The 21,116-nt window shown below is 39.2% G+C and overlaps 1 protein-coding gene across 5 annotated transcripts in view; it reads right to left on the bottom strand.

Moving 5' to 3' along the window:
- Positions 1-4,940: 4,940 nt before the first annotated feature.
- LOC103136055 (AT-rich interactive domain-containing protein 1B) overlaps positions 4,941-21,116 on the bottom strand; it is a 195,921-nt gene continuing 179,745 nt past the window's right edge. For 4 of the 5 annotated variants that reach the window (XM_016670059.1, XM_016670060.1, XM_016670058.1 and 1 more), the window contains exons 12-21: positions 20,258-20,476; positions 19,430-19,649; positions 13,170-13,311; positions 11,782-11,951; positions 10,802-10,934; positions 10,194-10,313; positions 10,003-10,078; positions 8,899-9,631; positions 8,643-8,773; positions 4,941-8,141 (exon numbers count right to left, since the gene is read on the bottom strand). In XM_016670059.1, coding sequence (XP_016525545.1) covers positions 6,330-8,141; positions 8,643-8,773; positions 8,899-9,631; positions 10,003-10,078; positions 10,194-10,313; positions 10,802-10,934; positions 11,782-11,951; positions 13,170-13,311; positions 19,430-19,649; positions 20,258-20,476 — 3,756 coding nt within the window. In that variant the 3' untranslated portion in view covers positions 4,941-6,329. The remainder of the gene's footprint in view (positions 8,142-8,642; positions 8,774-8,898; positions 9,632-10,002; positions 10,079-10,193; positions 10,314-10,801; positions 10,935-11,781; positions 11,952-13,169; positions 13,312-19,429; positions 19,650-20,257; positions 20,477-21,116) is intronic. The other variant, XM_007549143.2, reaches the window with a different exon arrangement.

Below are 21,116 nucleotides of genomic sequence, written 5' to 3'. Positions count from 1 at the left end.
ATAAAATGGTCTACATAATATATTATGTGGCTAAACATTTCAACACTGTCACCACAAGATAATAGTGTGGATTTTTGATAAATCACATTGCAGCCGGAAATGTTCACAACAAACCCAGGAAACGTTAAATATTGTATGAGGCGATGCTTAAGAGTTCTCCGTCAATTATCTGTACATGAGAGAAAGAGAGCTAATTCCTGCTCTATTCCGCCTCTTCTGCAGTGTCCTTTGAAACAGATGGTCAACAGGAAGAAAGATTATTAAATAACTAAAACCCGACAAAACCAACATTTACTGAAAGAAAATTGTACAGTAAATGGAGTCTGTGTTTGTCATATTGGCGGCGTTTCTCTGAAAACAAACAGGCAGTGATCCTACCACCACAACTCGTGCCCCACTCAAATGCCAGTTTCAGGTTACCAATGAATCAATTTCCTGTCCAGCTTCCGACTGCCTTCTCAGCCTACATTCCCTGAGCTCTCCGTCCCCTTCCTAACACCTACGTAGACACAGACACACTTGCCCACCTCTTCATTTTTCTCCGAAGTTACCCAGGCAGTCTTGCTTGTTCTCTCCCACGGCTGTGCAATTATCCTGTCTCTGTAAAGAAGCCTTGTTGCTTTTTTTTATTTAATCTGAGAAAGCTTTGTTGTTCCAGCTTGCAGAGATGGAAAACATTCTCATTTTACTTTTGTTTTCTGATGTTTGTTATTTGAGTGTATACAAAAGGCATGCTATCTCAGAGGCTATTAGAGTTCAAATACAGGCTGCAAAGCACTGTTTAGTTACACTAAATTGAAGTAGAAGTAAAATGACGCATGCATTTTAAATTTTTTTGCAATAAAAATGTGAAACGTGTAGTATTCATTTGTATTCAACCTTCTTAATGGAATGTCAGCAGCACAGGCTGTGGAAGAAGGTGATCTGATAATGAGAAAATCTTTAAACCTTTTGGTCGATATGCAAAAAAAAAAAGTATCTCTGCTCCTATGGCAGCATCGTCATGTGATGAGGAGGTTCAGAGACTGGTCAGAGCTATTAGGGAAAGGATGGAGCTGAATACAGGGAAAATCCTGAAAGAAAACTTGTAAGAGGTTGCTAAGGCTTTACAAAGAACAAAGGCTGACTTTCTACTGGATCAACAATCCCAAACTTACACTAGAGCCACAGTGATTTACTAAAAAAGTACAGCTATTATCCCAGCTGACAGTCTGTGGCCTGAATAAACCATTCAAACTGTTAAACATGGTGGTAGCAGCATTATGCTGAGGGGAATGTCAAAGTCCAATCTGAATCATACCTCGACATACGTCAAAACACCTGAAGCTGTAGTAACAGCAAAAGGTGGTTCTCTAAAATCTATAAAGTCAAAATTCATCTTTTAAAATTTGAATTTGTAAAAAATGATGCAATGGCAATTGGTTGCACTAGACTTTATTTATGGGTGTCAAATATCAAAAGGGTTATTAAAATGTTTAAACCATGTACTCTTTTACTTCCATGTATCACCATTAAAAGATATTTTGTGAAAATGTATCACAAAAAATCAATAAATGGCGATAAAAGTTTGTTGCATATATATCTTTGGAAGGTACTGTGATATAATCTACTAGGCATGACATTGTAAATCTCTTGCAGTGTGTTAACCAGAAATGATAGGAATTTAATGTTTTAAATATTTACAATCAGCTGTATTTTTTTTAACTGTTACGGATGAAGAAATGGAACCAAATACAACATTCTTATGTTACTTTGAAATTTTTTTTATTTTTTTTTTAAAAACACTTGTCGAGCTTCCCACCAGTGCTTCCAGCAGTGTGCAAGTGAACCAGGAAGTTTCAAATACAATACTTGGGTTGTAGGAAAGCTTTGGATGCTGTTAATGGTTACTGATGATCTGATGGCCCTTTGCGCTGTTGATTTTAGAGTGGGCTTTGCTAAGCAGTGTGAGGATCATGGCAGAAGCAGGAAAACCCATGCACTCGCGTCAAACTCAGTGTAGGAACACAATACATTTTTTAGGCCTCATCACAGTAAAATAAACATCATCTGTGTGGAAATTTGACGTATTTAGGTAAACCCATAACTGAAACCACACACAATATTGAAAATATGAGACACATCTTGCTTTTATCCAATATCCAGGTATCTAATTTTATATGCAAGGCAGCCCAGTAGGCTAGTCGGGGAAAATGACATGTCTGAACGACACCACATCCATCCTGTCAGAGCTCCATGACTCAGCTTTTCATAGCAAGCGCAGGGTGGGTATTTTTATTCTGTAGTTGGCTACCAACACTATCTAAAAAGCACAGGAACTCACTTTACACAGACTAAATGTCACAATCCTTGTTTTTTTAGGTGCAGTTACAAACAAGTGACAACACTACAGATAGTGCCAAGAGATGCCTGGAAGCACATCCATCATTTCTTTCTCTTCATCAGTAAGGAGTCGATCGCACTGTTAATCACTTCTCAGATGGGCTTTGATTTATTTTTCTGTGTGTGTAAAATGTGATTAAATGAGGATAAGTGATTGCAACTGTTTTTCAGTCCAGCAACTGGACTAAAACTCATAGATCGAGGCTCAGCCTGAGAGGAGACCTCACATTGCTTGTGTTATCAACAGCAAGAATGTTACAGTATTATTAAAGGCAGCTTGAAATAGAGTTTGTCATGATGCTTGTATCTCCCTGGGCAAATAGAGGGAAAGATGAAGATGTCTGATTACAAGAAGAGCAAGCGACCTTTCCAAGAAAAATTAAAACTTTTTGTAAATATATATATATATATATAAAACTGCTGCTATATATATATATATATATAGCAGCAGTTTTCTGAAATAATGAAATAGTTTGTTTACAGTTGTGTTTTTCATTTAAAAGAATTAGATTAAAGGGCAATATTATTAAAGAGGTCAAGATAATGTGGGAGCGGTAGATGTTGACACAGAAAACATAACAAATACTCAGCCTCGCAAAAGTGTTAATTCTCCTTGAGCACATTTTGTTACATCAATGCCCACAAATTTCAATGTGTTTTATGTGGATTTTATGTAACAGATCACTCCATAACTACAGAGTAGGTGGAAGGAAAAGGATGTGAAAACACTAATAAGAATTATTTATTGGGTTGTATGAAGCTGTATTTATACATATGTTTTTACCAGCTTTACTCATCTAGAATGGTAATATTTTTTTCTTATCATTCGTTTTTGTGAAATACTTCAAACTGCATAGAAGCAAAGCAATTTTCCAATCTAGATTTTGACTCCCTGACACAGTTTGATCTAAACCATCCAGAGTAGTTCTGGCTGTATTTTTAGTGCCGTCCTGCTGGAAAGTGAACCTGCAATCCAATTTCAAGTCTTTTGCAACCACAAGCAAGTTTTCTCCGGGGATCGTCTGTATACCTTCATCTGTCAACTCTGACCAGCTTCCATGTCCCTGCTCATTAAAACCATTTCCACAATATGATGCTGCCACAATCATTTTCATGGTAGACATGGTTTACATTTACATATTTAGGGGGAAAACAGTAAAATGGGTTGTATAAATCGGCTTGACAAACTACATGCTTTATTCCTGAAATGTTTTGAAAAGTCTCCTTTTTCTTTCACTTTACAATTTTGCTCCTTTTGCAAGATAATGTATTTCTCATGACTGTTTCGTAATGAGTCATCTGGTTTAATAAAGAGGAAGAATTACAAGTTTACACGGACAGTCGTTTATCTGCTTTAAAATAAAAGAAACATGATAATCATCGGGCGTCAGGCATTACTCTAAGAAGAATTTATGGAATTTATCAGAAAATGTTCATTTCTCAACTTTTCTGCAACGAAGCATTGATAGTTTAAATACAAGTTGTATAGTTGTTGTTTTTTTTCCACTTCTATGTACTGCATATGTCCATTTCAGTAAAGAGGCAAATTAATCTTGACAACGGAACAAAGGAAAGTGACAGAAGAGTCACAATAGCTTTAGAATTCTTTTGAACAAAATGATTTTACTTTATGTCCATTTAGAATGAACTGCTATAATTAAGTCAAAACAACTCAATAACATAACAGGATCAAAATGACTATTTCAATCATTCATGATGTTAAGCTTATCTGAAGAGCAGGCAGTTTAATCACTTCTGAGTTGACACTAGCAGACCCATTTGTGCGTAAAGGACACAATAAATACAACTGTTTTGCTTTTTCACAATAAAAAAAATATTCTTATAAATTTATACTTAAATCACAGTTTAGTTTTTAGAAGATACAGACTGAGAAAACAATGGTGCTGTGTTTGATGAGAAAAAGACTTGAGAAAAGTAACAAATGACACAATTGAAATCTAGTTTGTGTACTTAAAACATAACAAAACAAGGCATTAATAAATTATTCAACAAATTTTAAGAGATGTTTCTTCACCTTGAAATGCTGTAATCAAAGTCTGTTACATGTCATGTTACATCCTTAAACTTCAATGCTGGGATCTTATGCAATAGACCAAAACAAAGCCTTTTTTAAATTTTTTTTTTTTTACAAATAAATATAAAATGTTTGTTGTGAATTTATATCTCCCCCTCCACTCAATATTTGATATGAAAGCTTTGGCCTGTCATTACGGATGCAAATCTTTATACGTGTATTTAAACATCCATCAACAGAAAATATTGTATTCCCTAGTTTTTTTCATGATATCTTTGAATTTTTTTTTAAATGGGGAAAAAAAATCTAAATATATCATTTCTCTTCTGTTTCACATATGCACACTATTTTGTGCTTGTATAAAATCCCAATCAAACCAAAGAGTTTAAAAGGCACACATTATATGAGGTTTATATTTAAACTGTAAAAATTTGCCTACATGCTTCTTTGCACCATCATTTTAAAAATAACTTATCTGATAAATCTCTCATGAAAAAAAAAAAGTCAATAAAGGACATCTGAATAAGCAGTTGATGTTTGTTTATTGGCCTAAGATTGTCAGGACATAACGCAACTTCTCCAGTGCTTAACGATGTTTATCGTACATTTATTTGTGACATGTGCAGCACAGAGTATAAATGTGTTTACGGAAGAAAAAGACAAGGAGTCATACGAAAAAAGGCAAATTTTACAATGAGCTCTCAGGACATTTCTGACGGTTCTTTTCACATGTTTGTTTCAGAGAAGTATGTAGAGTTTAAAAAATATGCCCATTAACATGAATGGAGAACGGTAACAAAAAGAAGTATGTTATTTTTTTTCATGTAGCGGTAGTTATCCTCTCACCTGGCACTTCCACATTTTAATTACCAAAGCGATTGTTTTCTCAGCTATAATACAATGCATACAATGTTTTTTTTCTTTTCTTTTTTTTTCTTTTCTTTTTTTTTTTACATTGAAACATCGGGTACATCTGGGATGTTCAAATATTTGACCCAATAAACAAAATATGTATAATAACATTACGAAATTTTAACATCAATAAAAGAATTTGTTATAATAGTCTGAAACTCCCATCTGCTGTGATGCACGATAGAGACTGAAAGAGTCATGTGCGTCCATTGCACAAAGTTTTAAATACACATTGATGAAAAATACAGACATAACACACGTGTTTGGGTAAACAGAAAGATCGTCAGTGACAGTCATTGAGGCTATGATTGATAAATTAGAAAGTGTGTTTTTGACAGTCGCTAAGCTCTTGTTGATTGGTTGGTGCAATGCTGCCTCCACATGGCCCAAAGCACACACTGCAGCTACTTGAAGTTTCACATCCTCCTGTTTTAAAAAAAAAAAAAAAGAAGAAGGGACAGCTCGTTCTGGTCCTATTGCACAATTTATCTTCCAGCGGTGGAGACAAAAACATTTTCATTTAAAAAGTCCATGTTTAACTTTTACGCCGGTCCTTTCTCCACCCAACTGTTGGCATAAAATGTTCAAACAACTGTACAGTGTCACATCTTAAATAAATACTCTCCATCAACAAAAATGTTGACGAGCATGTTCATATTTATAAAACTGAAAAACAGCTCATTAACTTCAAAGGAACGGACTATTCAGCACCAAAACCTGGCGGCAGCTTTTGGCTGAAAAAGTAAACGAGAATGAAACAAAAATGTAACCATCCATCACCAGCAGGTATTAAATATTTGTATTAAAATGAGCTTTCATGTCCCAAGCCCACTTTTTTTTTTCTAACAGGGCTCAGAAGCTGTACATATAGACACAATAATGCAGATATTTCTTTTTTTCTTTAAAAAAACCCCACAAACATTTTCTGTCATTTTGATAAATAAAAATAGAAAACCACAGAGATATCTCTTTAGTCTTACTGTCTGCAATCTAAGTCCTGTCATAATTTCCCTAAGTGAAAGAGAACTTGGCAAACGATGGCAACCACCCCCGTATTGAGCACTGAGGAAATGGAGATGTCTAATAATCTGCTTTCATACAGTACAAACTCTTTCTTGTTCTCCTCCACTTTAGCCATGGCCAACAGTCCTTTAGCTGCTCGACACATCATGTTTACACTGGGAGGGTCCATTGGAGGGTGTCCCATGTGCAGCAAATTGTGCGGGTTCTGTTGATATTGCGCCATATTGACGCCGTCCTCCAAGAAGGTTACCAGGTTACCCACGCTAGCCTTCTGCAAGGCGATGGCACGTGCTGCGGTGGGGTCTCCCTGTGCCAGGTGTGAGAGAACAGCAACTGCCATTTCTCTGTACACCTGTGCCTTCCTCTGACCAACGTATCGCACCAGGACTGCAAAGAATTTTTCCTGTCTGCTGAAAGGTGGCGTGGCTAGCAGGAGGTCCACATTGCCATCTTGGATGCTGAGCTTACAGAGGCACTCCAGCACCAGCCTCTGGGGAGTGAGTTGGGAGTGTGGGGATGTTGACGGAAAGGGGTCCTGCGCTTCAGCTGAGGGACAAACCATCCAGTGTAGAAGGCCGTCAAGGATGGGGAGGCAGATGGTGTCTGAATAGGTTGAAAGATCAAGGTGTCCTGCAATGTTGGAAAGCGTGACCATGGCATTCTCCCTGAGCAAACTCAGGCACTCCCACCACCACTCCTCTTTGCTACTTGACAGTCCCCGCTCCTGTTGCTCGTCCCTCTGGTAAGTCGGTGCTGACCTGTTTCTCTCTGGGTGAACATGGTGTAACAAAAGCAGGCGGCCCAAAAGAAGAACGAGCGCAGGATGGTGAGACATTTCGCTGTCATTCCCAGGGATAAAGGACAGACTTCGCACGATGTTGGAAACACAAAGGCACCTCTTGGAGAGTGAGTCCTGCCAGGAGGAGGTTGTGCAGAGCGGAGCCTCATCCAGGCAGCAGGGCTCGTCCTCCAGAAGGGTAATGTGGTCATCCTCCCCGTCTGGATGCACCCTGAAGGGGTAAGATGGCAAAGATCGAGCAGGATGGGCGTGCGACAGGGCGTCAACCCTGGCGCACAGAACGTCATCAATAGTGGCGGTGACGTGTTTCAGTGTTTTGCTATCTTCCCCTTCCATCTTATTTTCCGGTTTGTTCTCATTCAATGTTTTGTTACCCCTCCTGGGTGGCAGATCACTCCGCAGTTCAAAGTGCGTCTGAATGTGTGCAGTGGAATCACCTCCACCTGCCTGCCAGTGTAGCAGCCCACTGTCAAACTCAGTGACATAACCCAAGCGCTCAGTTATGTCTTCAATCAGGTCGTCTTTGTGCACAATCTTAATGGGGAGTTTATCATATTTACTGGCCTGTCTAGGTTTAGATTCTGTTTCTGCAGGAGGCTCATCCAAACAACCTTTTCTAGTTTCTTTTTCTTCCACTTCTTTCAGTCCTTTTTCCGCTTGTCCTTTATTACTGTTTTCCTTTTTCTTGGTCATATCAGGATCCTGCTTTTTTTCTGGCACCTCAGCTTGCTCTTCGGTGACAGGTGACATTTCCTCCTTGATAACTCCTGTTTGCCTCTCCTGCATTTCTGTTGCTGAGGATAATTCGGATGCTGATAGGTTTGCAGAGTCAGGTTCCTTTTCAAGGGTAGCATTTTCTTTCTGGGTATAATCACAATCTAGATTGTTTTTGGGAGCCATTGTCCGAACCTCAAATTCTTCCAAGATTCCAAAAATCTCAATCAGGCAGCGACGAAAGTACTCCACAATTAGCTCAAGGAATCCTGGCAACTGGTCAAAGAAAGGTAAAATATGATCAGTATCAAAAAGAAGACAGATCTCTCACCTTAAAGTGTTTTTGTTTCTGCTGTATGGAACAAATGCATTATTCTACCCTAATATGAAGATGAACGTTGTAATTTTCAGTGACACATTTGTATTTAATTTAGGCTGTGAGAGACCAATAGAGAGAGAAAAGTTCAACAATAATAGGAAGGTTGGACAGTTTAAAGCAAATGTTTTGCTTTCAAGATTTTAAAATTTATGCTCAATTTATCTAGTAACAATCATAGAAGCAGCTGAATTTTAATATGGAAATGGAAATCTTAAGGTTATGGTAAGAATCTACATTTTCTGCTACAAGGCGGAGATTTCATGTTGTGAATCTACATGTGTGGAATTTTTAAATTCTCTTTTGGAATTTAAACTAAATAACAAAAATGATAATGGTGAAGCACATTGGCAAGGTCAAAGCTTTATCAGAAATCAAATATCTAGATTTGACGTTTTTACCTGGGAAAGGTTGAAGGAGGCCACTGTGCTGTCATCATATAGCAGGATGTTAATGGTGTCTAATGCCCAAGTGCTTTCTGCCAGCAGGCCAGACTTCAGAGACATCATCACGCGCCAGGCTTCAGGTGTTCCTGGGATCACAACAGTGCAAATAAAAGAACAACATCCGGTGTGGTTATCCTGGTTTACTATAATAACCAAGGAAATCATCAAAAACAGAAATGATACTCATTCAATAATTGATAAAATTATTTACCACAGTCCTTTGATGTTAGCTTGCGTCTTGGCTTTAGAGCTGGCATTGTGGCTTCGACTGACCCTGGAGGGTAGTTCAGGTCCCTTCTCAGGTTAGGAGGAAACTGACCATTTGGTCCGCTGCCTTGTGAGCCCATCATGGCCATCCCTGGCTTAGGCATCTTCATGGGAGACATGAAAGGGGCTTTACTGGGTGACATTCGAGATTCCATTGAGCGCTGGAAGGCCCCTGGGCTGGGCGCTCGAGGCAGATGGTTGGCCATGGTTGGAGAATTGGAATAAGAAGAGTGACGTGAAGACATGGGGACCATGCCACCTGATGATGATATGTAGGGAGGCTGACGGTGCCAATGGTCATGCGCAGAGCGACCGTCAATGTCATCTCTGCAAATAGAGCCATACGGCTGCATTTGCGATGGTGGCCCCTGTCTGCTGTGGTAGGAATAGCTGAGGTCTGTTCTTGAAGGCCACATGTTGGGTCCCTCAGGAGCATGGTTAGAAGCAGGGCCCCCACCCATCATACTGAGCTGGCTCTGGCCCGATGGGGCCATTCGGTCACGATGGTACGTGTAAGGGAACTGTCCTTGGATGGGTCTGTGTTCAGGGCCTGAGTACCCACCACTGTAGTGATTGTACACATCCGGCTGCTGGTTGGTGTACTGCATAGCGTACATGTCACTCTCGTGTCTTTTGGGTGGGGGACCATACATTCCATCCAACTGTCGTTTGTAGCCCTGAGTAAATAATAACAATACGCAATGCAAACACGTTAGTCAAAACATGAGAACAGCAACAGCAAAAATTCTAATTATATTATGTGTCCAAAGTGCCAAAGCTTGCCATCAAAAAATAGTTTTCTTTTCCAGATCCTAAGTTTAGACTATCCAAAACGACATACACACACACAAAATAAAATACATTATCCAGTATTTCATAACAACACATTAATTATTCATAAGGCATACTCCAAACCTTTCTTGTTAAAACTGTCCAGCCTTTTACAACAAAGTTTTATTTGGCCATCTTTTAATGCAATATCAAATGTTAGGGGGCATAAAAACAGTTACTTAAATTTGAAAGAGAAGCTACCAGTGCTGTGTCTCACCTGTTGCTGTGGGTACATCCCAGATGGATGCATGCCATATGGCATGCTGGGATACTGCTGACTGTAACCGTCATGTCTGAAATGCAGGAGATAAAACAAATTGCTCACCTATTAACAGCCAGTAAATCCTCCAGTACTCTGTAAGACTAAAAAGCAGGAGAAGCTGGTAAATGTAAAATAGGAGAGCTGACCTCTGCTGTGAGGAGTATCTGCTGGGAGAATACATGTTGCCTTCACTATTAGAGTGTCCCATGTTATTCTGACTTCCAGGCGGACCCATGGTTCCCTCCATCCCCATCAAATGGTCAGGTCTAAGACATATACAGGCATGATTAATAGACATGACTTAACTTTACATACAATCTTCTTCAGGGTGGAATTCATTTTGAGCTTATAATTGCATGTTTGAACGCTTTAGATTTATTATGGTAGAATACAAACAGTGAGCCTGGCACTCTATGGTGGTTCCTGGGTTTTGTTTGAACATTGATCAGATGAAAAAAAAAAAAAAAAATCACACTTGAGTTTTTCACCCGGATACTGAACACAACACAAATCAAAATTGGTTTTTAAAACAGAATATATATATACAGTATATATATATATATATATATATATATATATATATATATATATATATATATATATATATATATATATATATATATATGACCCAATTCTTGCTATTTAACATCGTTATGTAGTTTGCGCTATGGTCCTTCCACACTACAAACGAAAAGTGACTGCATGTGAACTTTTGACCAACACTGTAGTTAGTTAACATCTGTATGCATGTTACCTCCGGTCATAGCCCGGTCCATAGGGATACTGGGACCGCTGGCTCATGCTCAGGCCTGATGGAGGCCGACTGTACAAGTCCTGCATACCACCACTGGACATATGGCTTGGTATATATGGATCAGCTCCTGCCACTGCAAGAGAATAAAGCAAAAAGCAAGTTATGGTAAATTAATTGACTGTATCTTCAATCTCCCACCAGATGGCAGCAACCCTCTATGAATGCTCTTCACTCGTTCTTATTAGCCCTATTGTTCTGAAGCTAAATGTTGTTATGCAGCTGCAATCCACCATATTATTCATTCACACTCCATTCTCCCCATCTTTCAGAGGAGCTGCCGTTTCTTTCAGGGGAAAAACTACTGTTTGTTCTGAAAACTAAAATACACAGCTCGGTCAAAACAGGTGCATCTCAGCGGGATGCGAGGGATGAAAGGTTGGGGGAAGGAAAAAAAATGCCGATTAAAAGGACGGGAGGAATAAGGATGAGACGAAGGCCAAGCTACGAGAAGATGAGACGATCTGTCGTGTTTTTGATGAAGGGATGTGTGGTGTAACAAACAGCTTCCATCTTCTTTCAAAGTTTTAATAAAACACACACACACACACACACACACACACACACGCATGCACACACACATCTATCTTGATCTGAGGCAACATGGTTATTTGACAATAAATTAGACCAACAAAGCAGATGAAAGAACAATGGCTTTAGAATACATGAGTCATGTGGTGAGAGAGGCGTGCAAGTTTGCAGACAGCTTCAGGATCAAGTTTCAAATTATGAACTTGTTTTACAAACATTTTGCACCTATCTAAGCAAAATCAAAGATACTTTTAATTTTTTTTTCTTTTGTGTCAAAATAGTAAAACCAAACATAAAAAATAAAAGGTGTAAGAAAAATGCCAAAAATGAATAAACAAGTTCTGGCATTGACTTTTTGGTGAATTGGGTGTCACAGTGTGCGCTCTGCTTACTCTTCCTCATCCCCACGAAGGGGTCCTTGGCGTCGTACTGCATCCTCATCATCATGTCAGGCATGCCGAGGGCCTGCTGGTATGGAGCTGAGGGGGGCAGGCTGCTCGTCCGCTTCTGAAAGGCCGGGTCGCTCACCTCCGAGAAGGGGTCCTGTACGCTTACACTGCTCCTGGACAAATAAGAAAAACAAAAACCACAAAGAAGGTATACAGGTTGTACTCTGAGGCACTGGAATTTCTTTCATTTTAGAGGGAAATAACTTCTACGTTTAACACATGCATGTATGGAATGATACAGATTATTGTAACAGTGACAAATTACACACCTGACTAGAAAGTTAAATCAATTTTTTTTAGCTTAAGGTGTTATTTATATTTTATTTTATATTTACAACTGTGTCTGTTTTAATTGCTGCAAAATAAATGTGCAAAGCTCACATTATCATGAAGAAATATCAGCCTGAAAATTTTCTAAATATGGCATTGTTATGGTTAGACAACACTTTTTAGAGCTGTATAACACTTCTTACATGAAGTCACAATGAAAGCAAACTTATAACTTTAACTCTCCTCTCAGTTGCTGCAGGCAGCTTAGGGTTTACAATTAAAATCAGACCTGATGAGGGAAAATAAACAGGAAACTACAGATGCCTGTGTATAACACAAGCATGCACTAGCAGAATGTAACTTAACTTTTACATTTATTTTAATTGTACTTCATCAAAGGGAATAACTAAACTTGTATGATTCCAATGCTAAATTACTACCAGAGAAATCAGGTAATGAGTGGAATCGGTCGTTGTTTTTGCTCCTGATATTATGGTCAGCACTGCAAAGTCACACTGACAACAATAATTTTTAGTTGTTATTGAGTCAAATCAGAAAGACTCAGTTAGCCATGTTCAGTAACAATGAGTTGTTAAAATAAAATTAGGAAGCATGACAAGTGTAAAAAGCTTCAAGAATTAAAACAGCATTTTGATCACTGCATTCAAATTTCTACAAAGATGAGTTTGCCTTTGGTAGACATCAGGAAGTTGAGGGTGTTACTGCAGTGATCCAGTTTTGTTTTTCTATAAACATTCATTGTTAGGACAGTTCATTTTCTAGATCTATACAGACAGGGGAGATAACAAGTATCCTACTGCTGTACTTTTTAAATAGAAATCAAAATTGGCTAAAATTGGTATAAGCATTTAGAAAATCTGTGATCAGTGCATCTCCAATTAATACACTATTTTGCGGATGCTTTTTATGTTGATTGCCTCTGATTTTACAGAAAAAAACCCAACCAGTTAGATGTAAATAAATAATGCTTAAGTGACTGAATCAGTAAAAGAGGTTCCAGCTGGCAGCAGTGCCAGCAGCTGAATGTGTCTGTGTGGTACCTGTTGGGGGGCAGTGGAGTGACTTGTCCCAGCGGGGTGGTGGCAGGTGTGGGTGGTTTCAGGTCGCCTGCTGCCTCTGCTGTAGAACTGCTGCCGGATGACTGGGGCGTTTGTGGACCTTGGAGTGAGCCACCTGAGTTGGCTGGGAGACAAGAGAGGCATTATTACTAAATCTGAAGGATTCCCTAAGTTCTCCCTTTAGAAAAAAAGAAGAAAAAATAAAAACTGTTGCGTTTTGAGACCGTAGGGCTTCTCGAGGTCCTCTGCTGCGATCTCGAAGCTGGTTTTGAGTTAGAGGAGCCAAAGTGGGATTTTATCGCAGCAAGGTGCTGTATTAGGGAGATAACTTTGGGCTTATGTCCAAAGCACTCAGAGTGATGCCCGACATGAGAACTGAGCCTTAGCAAATGCGCCACATAAGGGCAGAGAGGATGGAAACGGAGGCAATGCTGAAGAGATGAAGGAGGAGAGAAGAAGAACAGGCTCAGCAATAAGAGGAGAAGAATATTGGCCTCTTGTGGCCATAATAGTAACCCATCACTTAATTCAATGCTGGAGATATTTTACAGTATATTTATTAAAGTGTTCCACATTTTTTCAAATGCAAGGAAAGGAATACATGATTCTTCCCACGCTTTTAAAAATAATAAAACTCTGAAAATAATAAAACTCAGCCCCCTCTACAACGTCACCCCTAAACCAATTGTCTTCAAAACACAGCTAATTAGCAAAGATAGACTATCTGTGCAAAACTGACTTCTTATTTAAACACCAGCAGTTTTGAGAGGGTCTTAAAATGTTTGTTTGAGAAACTTGAGAACAAAAAAAAAGGGTATTGTAAAGATCAGGGAACAAAACACAGATAAAGTTGTGCAGAAGTTTATGGAAAAGTATTCAAAGGTTTGAATGTCTCAGTCAGCATTGTTCAATTCATCTGATCAAGTGATAACAGTAGGGCACACTTGAAAACCTACCATGACATGGACGAAACCATAAACTAAGAAGTCATTAATCAGTGAAGCAGAAAAGAGGCTCATATTAACTCTGGAGAAGCTGCAGAGATCCAATATTTAAGTGAATCTGTTGACAGGATTATTATTTAGTCATGTGCATAGAAAGTAATTGTTAAGGTAATTTGTTTAAGGGGACAGTATGGTGCAGTCTCCAAACTAAGTTTCTGCCTCACAGAGCACCCCTCACCCGTGACTCTTGGATCCTGCAGACTAGTGCCAGCAGTAATTAGCAAACACATGGTGGAGATGAGCTGATCATACAAACTACCTCTCAGTTGAATGCTTCTAATGTTGTAAATGCTTTAATGGAGTAACTTTGTGATGTCATGCTGAAGGAAGAGAGCTGGAAAGAGCAGGAGTTTTTTTTTATTGAGACAGAGGCTCAATTCTAAATTGAAACGTAAAATTTTTTTTAAGTCATGTTTGAAATGTAAAGCCTTTTTATAACAACTGAAAGTAACAGTTACTTAACTGTGCTAGAAAATGGCACTATGTTCCTGGAAAACACATAATACTCCCCCTTGAAGTTATTTTACAAAGAAGAATCCTCAAAGACATGCATGTATTTGCAGTGAGAGCTGCTTCCAATTCTCTGAGGCTGCATAAAAATTAAAGCTTCGCTTTTCAGATTTTGCACTGTTAAGAAAAAAAGAAAGACAAAAGAAAGAAAGCCATCTATTCTTCTCATTCCACGTCAGAATTCCAAGTGGTCACTTACGACTTAAATTATGTAAAATGTAAGTTTGTAAATTGACAAATTGTAAAAAATGCTGAATGCTCATAGTCGATGAGGATCTTATTGAGGGCCAAGTGTGAAGGCACAATTACAGAAAGGTTTAACTTTAGGAGCAAATGGGGCAGATAGTCCACAAACACACCCAGTGAACATGAGTGAAAAGCTGCAGAGAACCTGCACTGTTAAAGCCTTGACTGAAAACAAAAAGCTCTTAACATTAGATCGGTACAGGGCTTAAAACTGGGTTAGTGTGCTATTTTCTTCTGAAACCTCACTTTTCTGAAATACTCTGTTCAGATGACTGGGAAATTATATGAGTGTTATGCTACAAAAGCCCTGCACACAAAGAGCCCTCCCCCCCACAACCAGATAAAACCAAGTGACACAAATTCCCAGACTGAATGAAAAACAGAAACCGAAACCGGTGCAGCTAAAAGATGACAAAGACATTCAGGGATTATGAAAGTATCCTAATGAGCATTTAGAGTAAGAAGTTTTATTTTTCCTTTTCCTGGAAGAACCTCAGTGGCCTCTCCCTGCACTATGTGTCCTTAGGAAAAAAATGCCCCCCGTAAGTCTTCGGCTTTAAAAATTCATGCTAATTCTGAATTATTCAATAATACCCCCTGCCTCTAAATCACAGGAGACAGATAGGAGGAGAGTCAGACAGAGGGGTAGATGGTGTCCCATGATGATGAGCAGAGGTAAGAAAAGAGGGCAAAGATGGGTCAGTGAGCTCTTTGTGGGCTATCCTGGTGTCAAACCGAATGAATATGCACATACATGCCCGCATGGCGGAGAGGGAAACAGTCAAGGGGTTAGCCAAGGTTAAGAGGTTTGTCATTCTTCAAGAGCAGAACGATCCGCGATGTAGAAAGATGGAGGAGAGAGGTGGAGAGGAGTGTGAACTCAAGTGCCCTCTGCTCCACATTTAGCTGGAGAAAAAAATAGCTGGCAGAAGAGAGGGGGGATAAGTGTGTATGTGTAGGGGCCTGCATGTGTGTCAGCTAGTGACATAATCCGGCGGTGGTGGTGGTGCTGGTGGGGGGGATGGTTGGGTGGCTAAAAAGCAGAGCAAAAAAAAAAAAAAAAATAGAAGTCAGCTGAGCTGCTTTTGTGAATGAAAGGTGATGGAGAGGTCGGGTTTGTTTACATTGTACGTTCCAGCCCTCATTAATCACTCCGCACTCCCCGCCACCAGCTTCACACAAACACACTCAGACCCCACACCAGCCCGCCGGTCAGGCTCCTTCGGTGACATCACGGAGCTGTCAGTCTATATTTAGGCTGGCAGGGTGTCAGGAGGGCAGTCTGAAGCCGACAGTGGAACTGAAGGCATCAGCTGTGGGATTTATACTCTAAAGCTTATAAACTATGTATTACTGACAACTTCTTAGAGACTGCTTTTTCTTAAGGGGTTTGAATTTTGCTAAGTAATTATAAAATGAAAAGCATTGAAATCCTACAGTTTAAAAATCAAAATCTAGAATTGAGTAGAAATAACAGACTATGCTGTTATTGATGTTGGGAGGCTTTTAGCTTAGGATTCCAAGTAGGCATGGGTCGCTATAATATACTCAATGTATGACAACAGCTGCGTGATTTAACTCAAAGATTTAAACCAAAAAATATCAAGTCGTAATCACATACTTAAAAACTGAAAGGATTTTTTTCTTTCTTTACAGTTATACTGATTTGGGATTTTCTGTTACTGTGCAAAATCTCTAGTTATCTTGTGACTAAGACTGCATGCGCGGTTCCTTAATGTTCCATCTCGGGCCCTTTTTATTCAATATCTCTGCGTCTAGCTCATATTTTACAGTGCAGAAAACTTTCTTACTATGCATGTGCTGATACACAACATTTTATTATTAGGTGTGTAGCATCACATGACCACAGTCCTTTGAAGATGAAGTGTCTCCAAGATTTCAGAGAGTGGACGAAGACTCAGCACTCAATTAACTTCAATGAGGTTAAAGTCCATAGAACAAACTGTCAAATTCTTTAAATGTCTTGGCTTTTAAATGAGCATTTCTTGTTTCTTTTATAGGCCATGCTTAGACTTTACTTATTCTTCTAATGCATTTCTTTCCTTTGCTGCTAAAAGTAACATACCATATGCATTACTAGTTCTAATTCTGTGTACGATATATATTTAATGATATTTTGTTTTTTGATACATAGACCTGTGTAAAAATATATGAACATACATCATAGCAGAAATCTTTAATTGCTTATTAAGCAGAATATTATACCTTTTTGCAGTTATTGTGTTCATTAAAAGTCATTCTGCAGATACCCCTCTTGCAGCTTCCTAATTGTAATTTTAAAATCGTTTAATCTTAAAAAGAACGATGGGTGGCACTCTTTTAGTTTCTACACAACTGTATGTTTACCCCCCCAATATGACACATTTTTAACAAGTGCTGAATTGTCTTTCTTGTGAGTGAGGACAAAACTGAAGGTGTCTGCTTTCAGTTTGCTCATCAGCAGTACGCACCAACTGTGCTTGATGCTAAAAATGAGACTTCACTACACACCTTGGTACTTCCTCCAGCGTCTTTCTGAAAGGATTTTAGGCCAAGTGCAAATAGATGTGTTCACAGATCAGGGAGGAAATGGCACCGGCGACCTGTCTGACAGCAGGAAACTAGCACCTGCATGGTTTTATCCTATGAGAATTGGGCTGAATATACTGCACTGGTAAAGTCCAGACAAAATTCAAACACACTGTAGATTTGGTTCAAAGCAATTAACAGTCAAGTCAAGCATAATAAGCTCACAAAACATCTTTAGTGTCCCTATTTAAGGGCAGAAAAGCAGTAGAACAACATTTTATTAGGCACCTTTTCACACCTATAATGAGCAAAACCTGCACTGACCTCTAAACACAGTGCTAATAAAAAAGCAAGAGGTTAAGCTGCTAAATAGTGAAAAATGTATTCAGTTTTTTTTTATACTTCATGTCAATATGTTATGATTCTCTACCATAGCGATTTCAGTCGATGTTACCAAGATTATCCTGCTCAGTTGAAGTGGTTACATCCTCCTACACGGATAATCAATGGCCTAAATTATAAATGCGGTGGCTGTAGGAGAGTGTTTATTTCCATCTGTGAATTTTGTCCACTACGTAAATGTGTATGTGCAATCACACGTAAACGAAGACGCGTCTTTTCTTTGGCCTGCGATAAAAGCAATCAGCGGTCTCTGCTAGGTGAGAAACTCAAGTGTCCTAATTAAAAGCAAGGGTCACTTTTCTCATCTCCGCTCCAAATTAGAGATGTGACCTCACCAATCAGTTTCGCAGTGACTCTCCCTCGCTTCATAGTCGTCTGCAGGGACACAGAGTAACACACAAACATAAACCACCCTCTGAGCCGTGATACTGCAGCTAAACAACATTACTTAGCCTTCAAAGGCAGTAATCAAATAAAAGAAAGTCTCAAGCTGGAAAAGCAAAGGGTGACAGTGTCATAATTCACCTCCATTAAACTAAAGATAACCTCATCAAAGCAGAGATCATTTTTACTAATTTCTCCTGGGTATTTGTGGTGCATTTTTTCTTTTACTACATTTACTTCAAATTAAATAACATTTCCTTTAAAAGAATTTGTACTTCCAAGGATTTTATATTACTGACAAAAAATATATATTTTTTTCAAATTAAAATCTAAATAGTCAGCTCCACAAACCATTCTATTTAAGCTCAAGTTGTATGTTGAGGGTCGTTGTCCAGCCGAAAGTTGAACATCTACGTAGCTCTGAAGTCTTTTTATATATTTCTAACAGGTTTTTTTTGGTAGAAATGCTTTGTATCTAAAATTTCACATCAAATCTGAACAGCTTCAGCATCCTATTGGATTATGCTACTACCACGTTTCATAAAGTGGAAACATGGTTGTAGTGACGCTGATAAATGATAACCACACCAGTTTGGATGCAGACCTAACAAGTTTAACAAGAGTCTCCTCTTCAACAATTGATTTCTTCCTTACAGATATTGTGTCATTATGTAACTCTGCTTTAATCTTCTCCATAGCTCATCTCTGCCCTGTCGGCTGTATTGCTTGGCCTTCACAATGTAACAAACCTCTGAGGATTTCACAGAACAGCTGGATTTAAACTGTGATTAGATTACAGCCAGCTGAGCTCTTATTTGCTGACTTCTCAAGACAAATGGATTCAGTGGATTTTAATTAACTGTATCAAAGTAAAGGTAACTTAATGGATTTGCACACACCACACCAGACGACTGTGACTCTGGAAAGACTCGAACTGGAGATGCAACATTTAAACAGAAATTTCCAGCCATCTTTCACAATGCAAACGTAGCAGCTTTGTTCACGGGAAGATTTCAGACACAGCTGTGGGGATCATGGCTGAAATCTTGTTTGATCAACAGCACCTGTTATCTGGCCGCTGACAGATGGAGGTGGGGGGGGTGAGGGGAAATCTCTTTAAAAAAAAGAAAAAGAATGGAAGTGCGGCACTCTGTTATCAGTACTCACCAGGTGAGGGCGGCTGGATCTTGACCTGCTTCCTGCTGTCCCCTTCAGTCAAGCTGCCGCCGCTGTTGCTGTCTGTTGGTGGCTCCTCTCCTCTTTCCATCTTACACTCGTAGGCAAACAGATACTGGATGTACTGCTTCTTGAGCGTGCTGGCGGAGCTGCTGGACGTACCAACATTCAGAGTGCCGGAGAGCTCGCGCCACTTCTTGTTCTTGTTAACCTGACAGGTTGAGAAAATCCAGTGTAAGGGCTTTCAGGTGCATTTTCAGTAAACCAGCTCAATAAAAGGACAGGAAACACGAAATTTGCGCACAATTTAAGAGGAATGAAACACTACATTTGAAAACATGGAGGCCTGATCTGACCGTATCCACATATTTTAATGTTTTCTGTGAATGAGCCTCCTCCAGTTTGCAGGAAACCCATTTAGACTTACAGTCTTATTTGACAAAACAATATTCTTCAAGCTGCTGAACTGGAATGATTTTCAGGATTTTTGCTGTGGAAGAAATTGACTTGGTAGCACTTTTGGGGAAAAACTGGATAACAATTAACTCAGATTTATTGATTCTCACTCCAAGATTTTTGCAATCCTGATTCAAAGTCTTGTGTGAAGCATTTGTAGAGCAATGGAAGATAGCTTTCAGATACAACCAGCATATAAAGATGCATTCTTAGTGTATGATATAATATTTCCCTGAATCATTTCACATGACATTTGGCTAGAGTGCAGAACACACAAAAACCAATGTAAACAAGAGGAGTAAGAAGGCCTGTCTCTAATATTACTCCACGGTTTCTACTGTAAGCCTGTTTGCTGTGGATTACCATGGCGAGGCCTCCTATTTCCCGAACAGCAACATAGAGCTTCCAGAGATCAAGTGGCTTCTTGCCCACAACTGGGAGCTGAGAAACAGGTGTACCCCGCTCCTCCATGAAGGTCAGGTAGCGCTCCACCCAAGATCTCCTCTCTGGCTCTGAACCGAGTTCATACAGCCGGCTTATCCGCTCGCCACCAATGGAGGACGAGTTGGGGTTGACTTTCTGCTGAGGCACACAGACAGAAGTGTAAATATGAGTTTTTGAAGAGGATACTTTGGATCTTTTGTGAATAATTTCTATGGTATTGAAGTCAAAATATTTTCTAAATACTTTGGAATGTTACAGTTGTGGATTGTGATGTATCTTATTTACATTTTTATATGATAGACTCACACAAAGTAGTTCAAAGCTGTTAAAGTGGAAGAAAAAGTGATTCATGGGTAGAAACTTCTGAAAGAGCCGCACAGATCTACAGCTCGAGTGGGAGAGAGTCAACGGGATAACTAATAGACTTGCACTCCACAAATCTAGCCCTAATGGAAGAGTGGCAATAAGAAAGCTACTTTTGAAAGAAAAGCCATGAAATACTGGACTGAAGATGCAAAGGACTTGAGATGAGACGGGGATAGATTATACTCAGATGACGCTTCTGATCATACAGCCAGAGATGTAAACAGAGTGGTTTAGATCAAAACGTCTTCAGCCAATTCAAAATCCAGATCTAAATCCAACTGAGGATTTAAACTATGTAAGAAAAAAAAAAGACTGGAAAAAAATCCAGTCTAAATGTAGAAAGTGGGTAAAGACATACCCCAAAAGACTTTCTGACGCATCATCGTTAAAGGTGGATCCGAGAAAAGACCGA

Source organism: Poecilia formosa, unplaced genomic scaffold (genome assembly GCF_000485575.1).
Source record: "Poecilia formosa unplaced genomic scaffold, Poecilia_formosa-5.1.2 Scaffold30, whole genome shotgun sequence".
NCBI classification, from domain to species: Eukaryota; Metazoa; Chordata; class Actinopteri; order Cyprinodontiformes; family Poeciliidae; genus Poecilia; species Poecilia formosa.
Note: the sequence above shows the minus strand (reverse complement) of the source record. Positions and strands in the feature narration are given on the sequence as shown.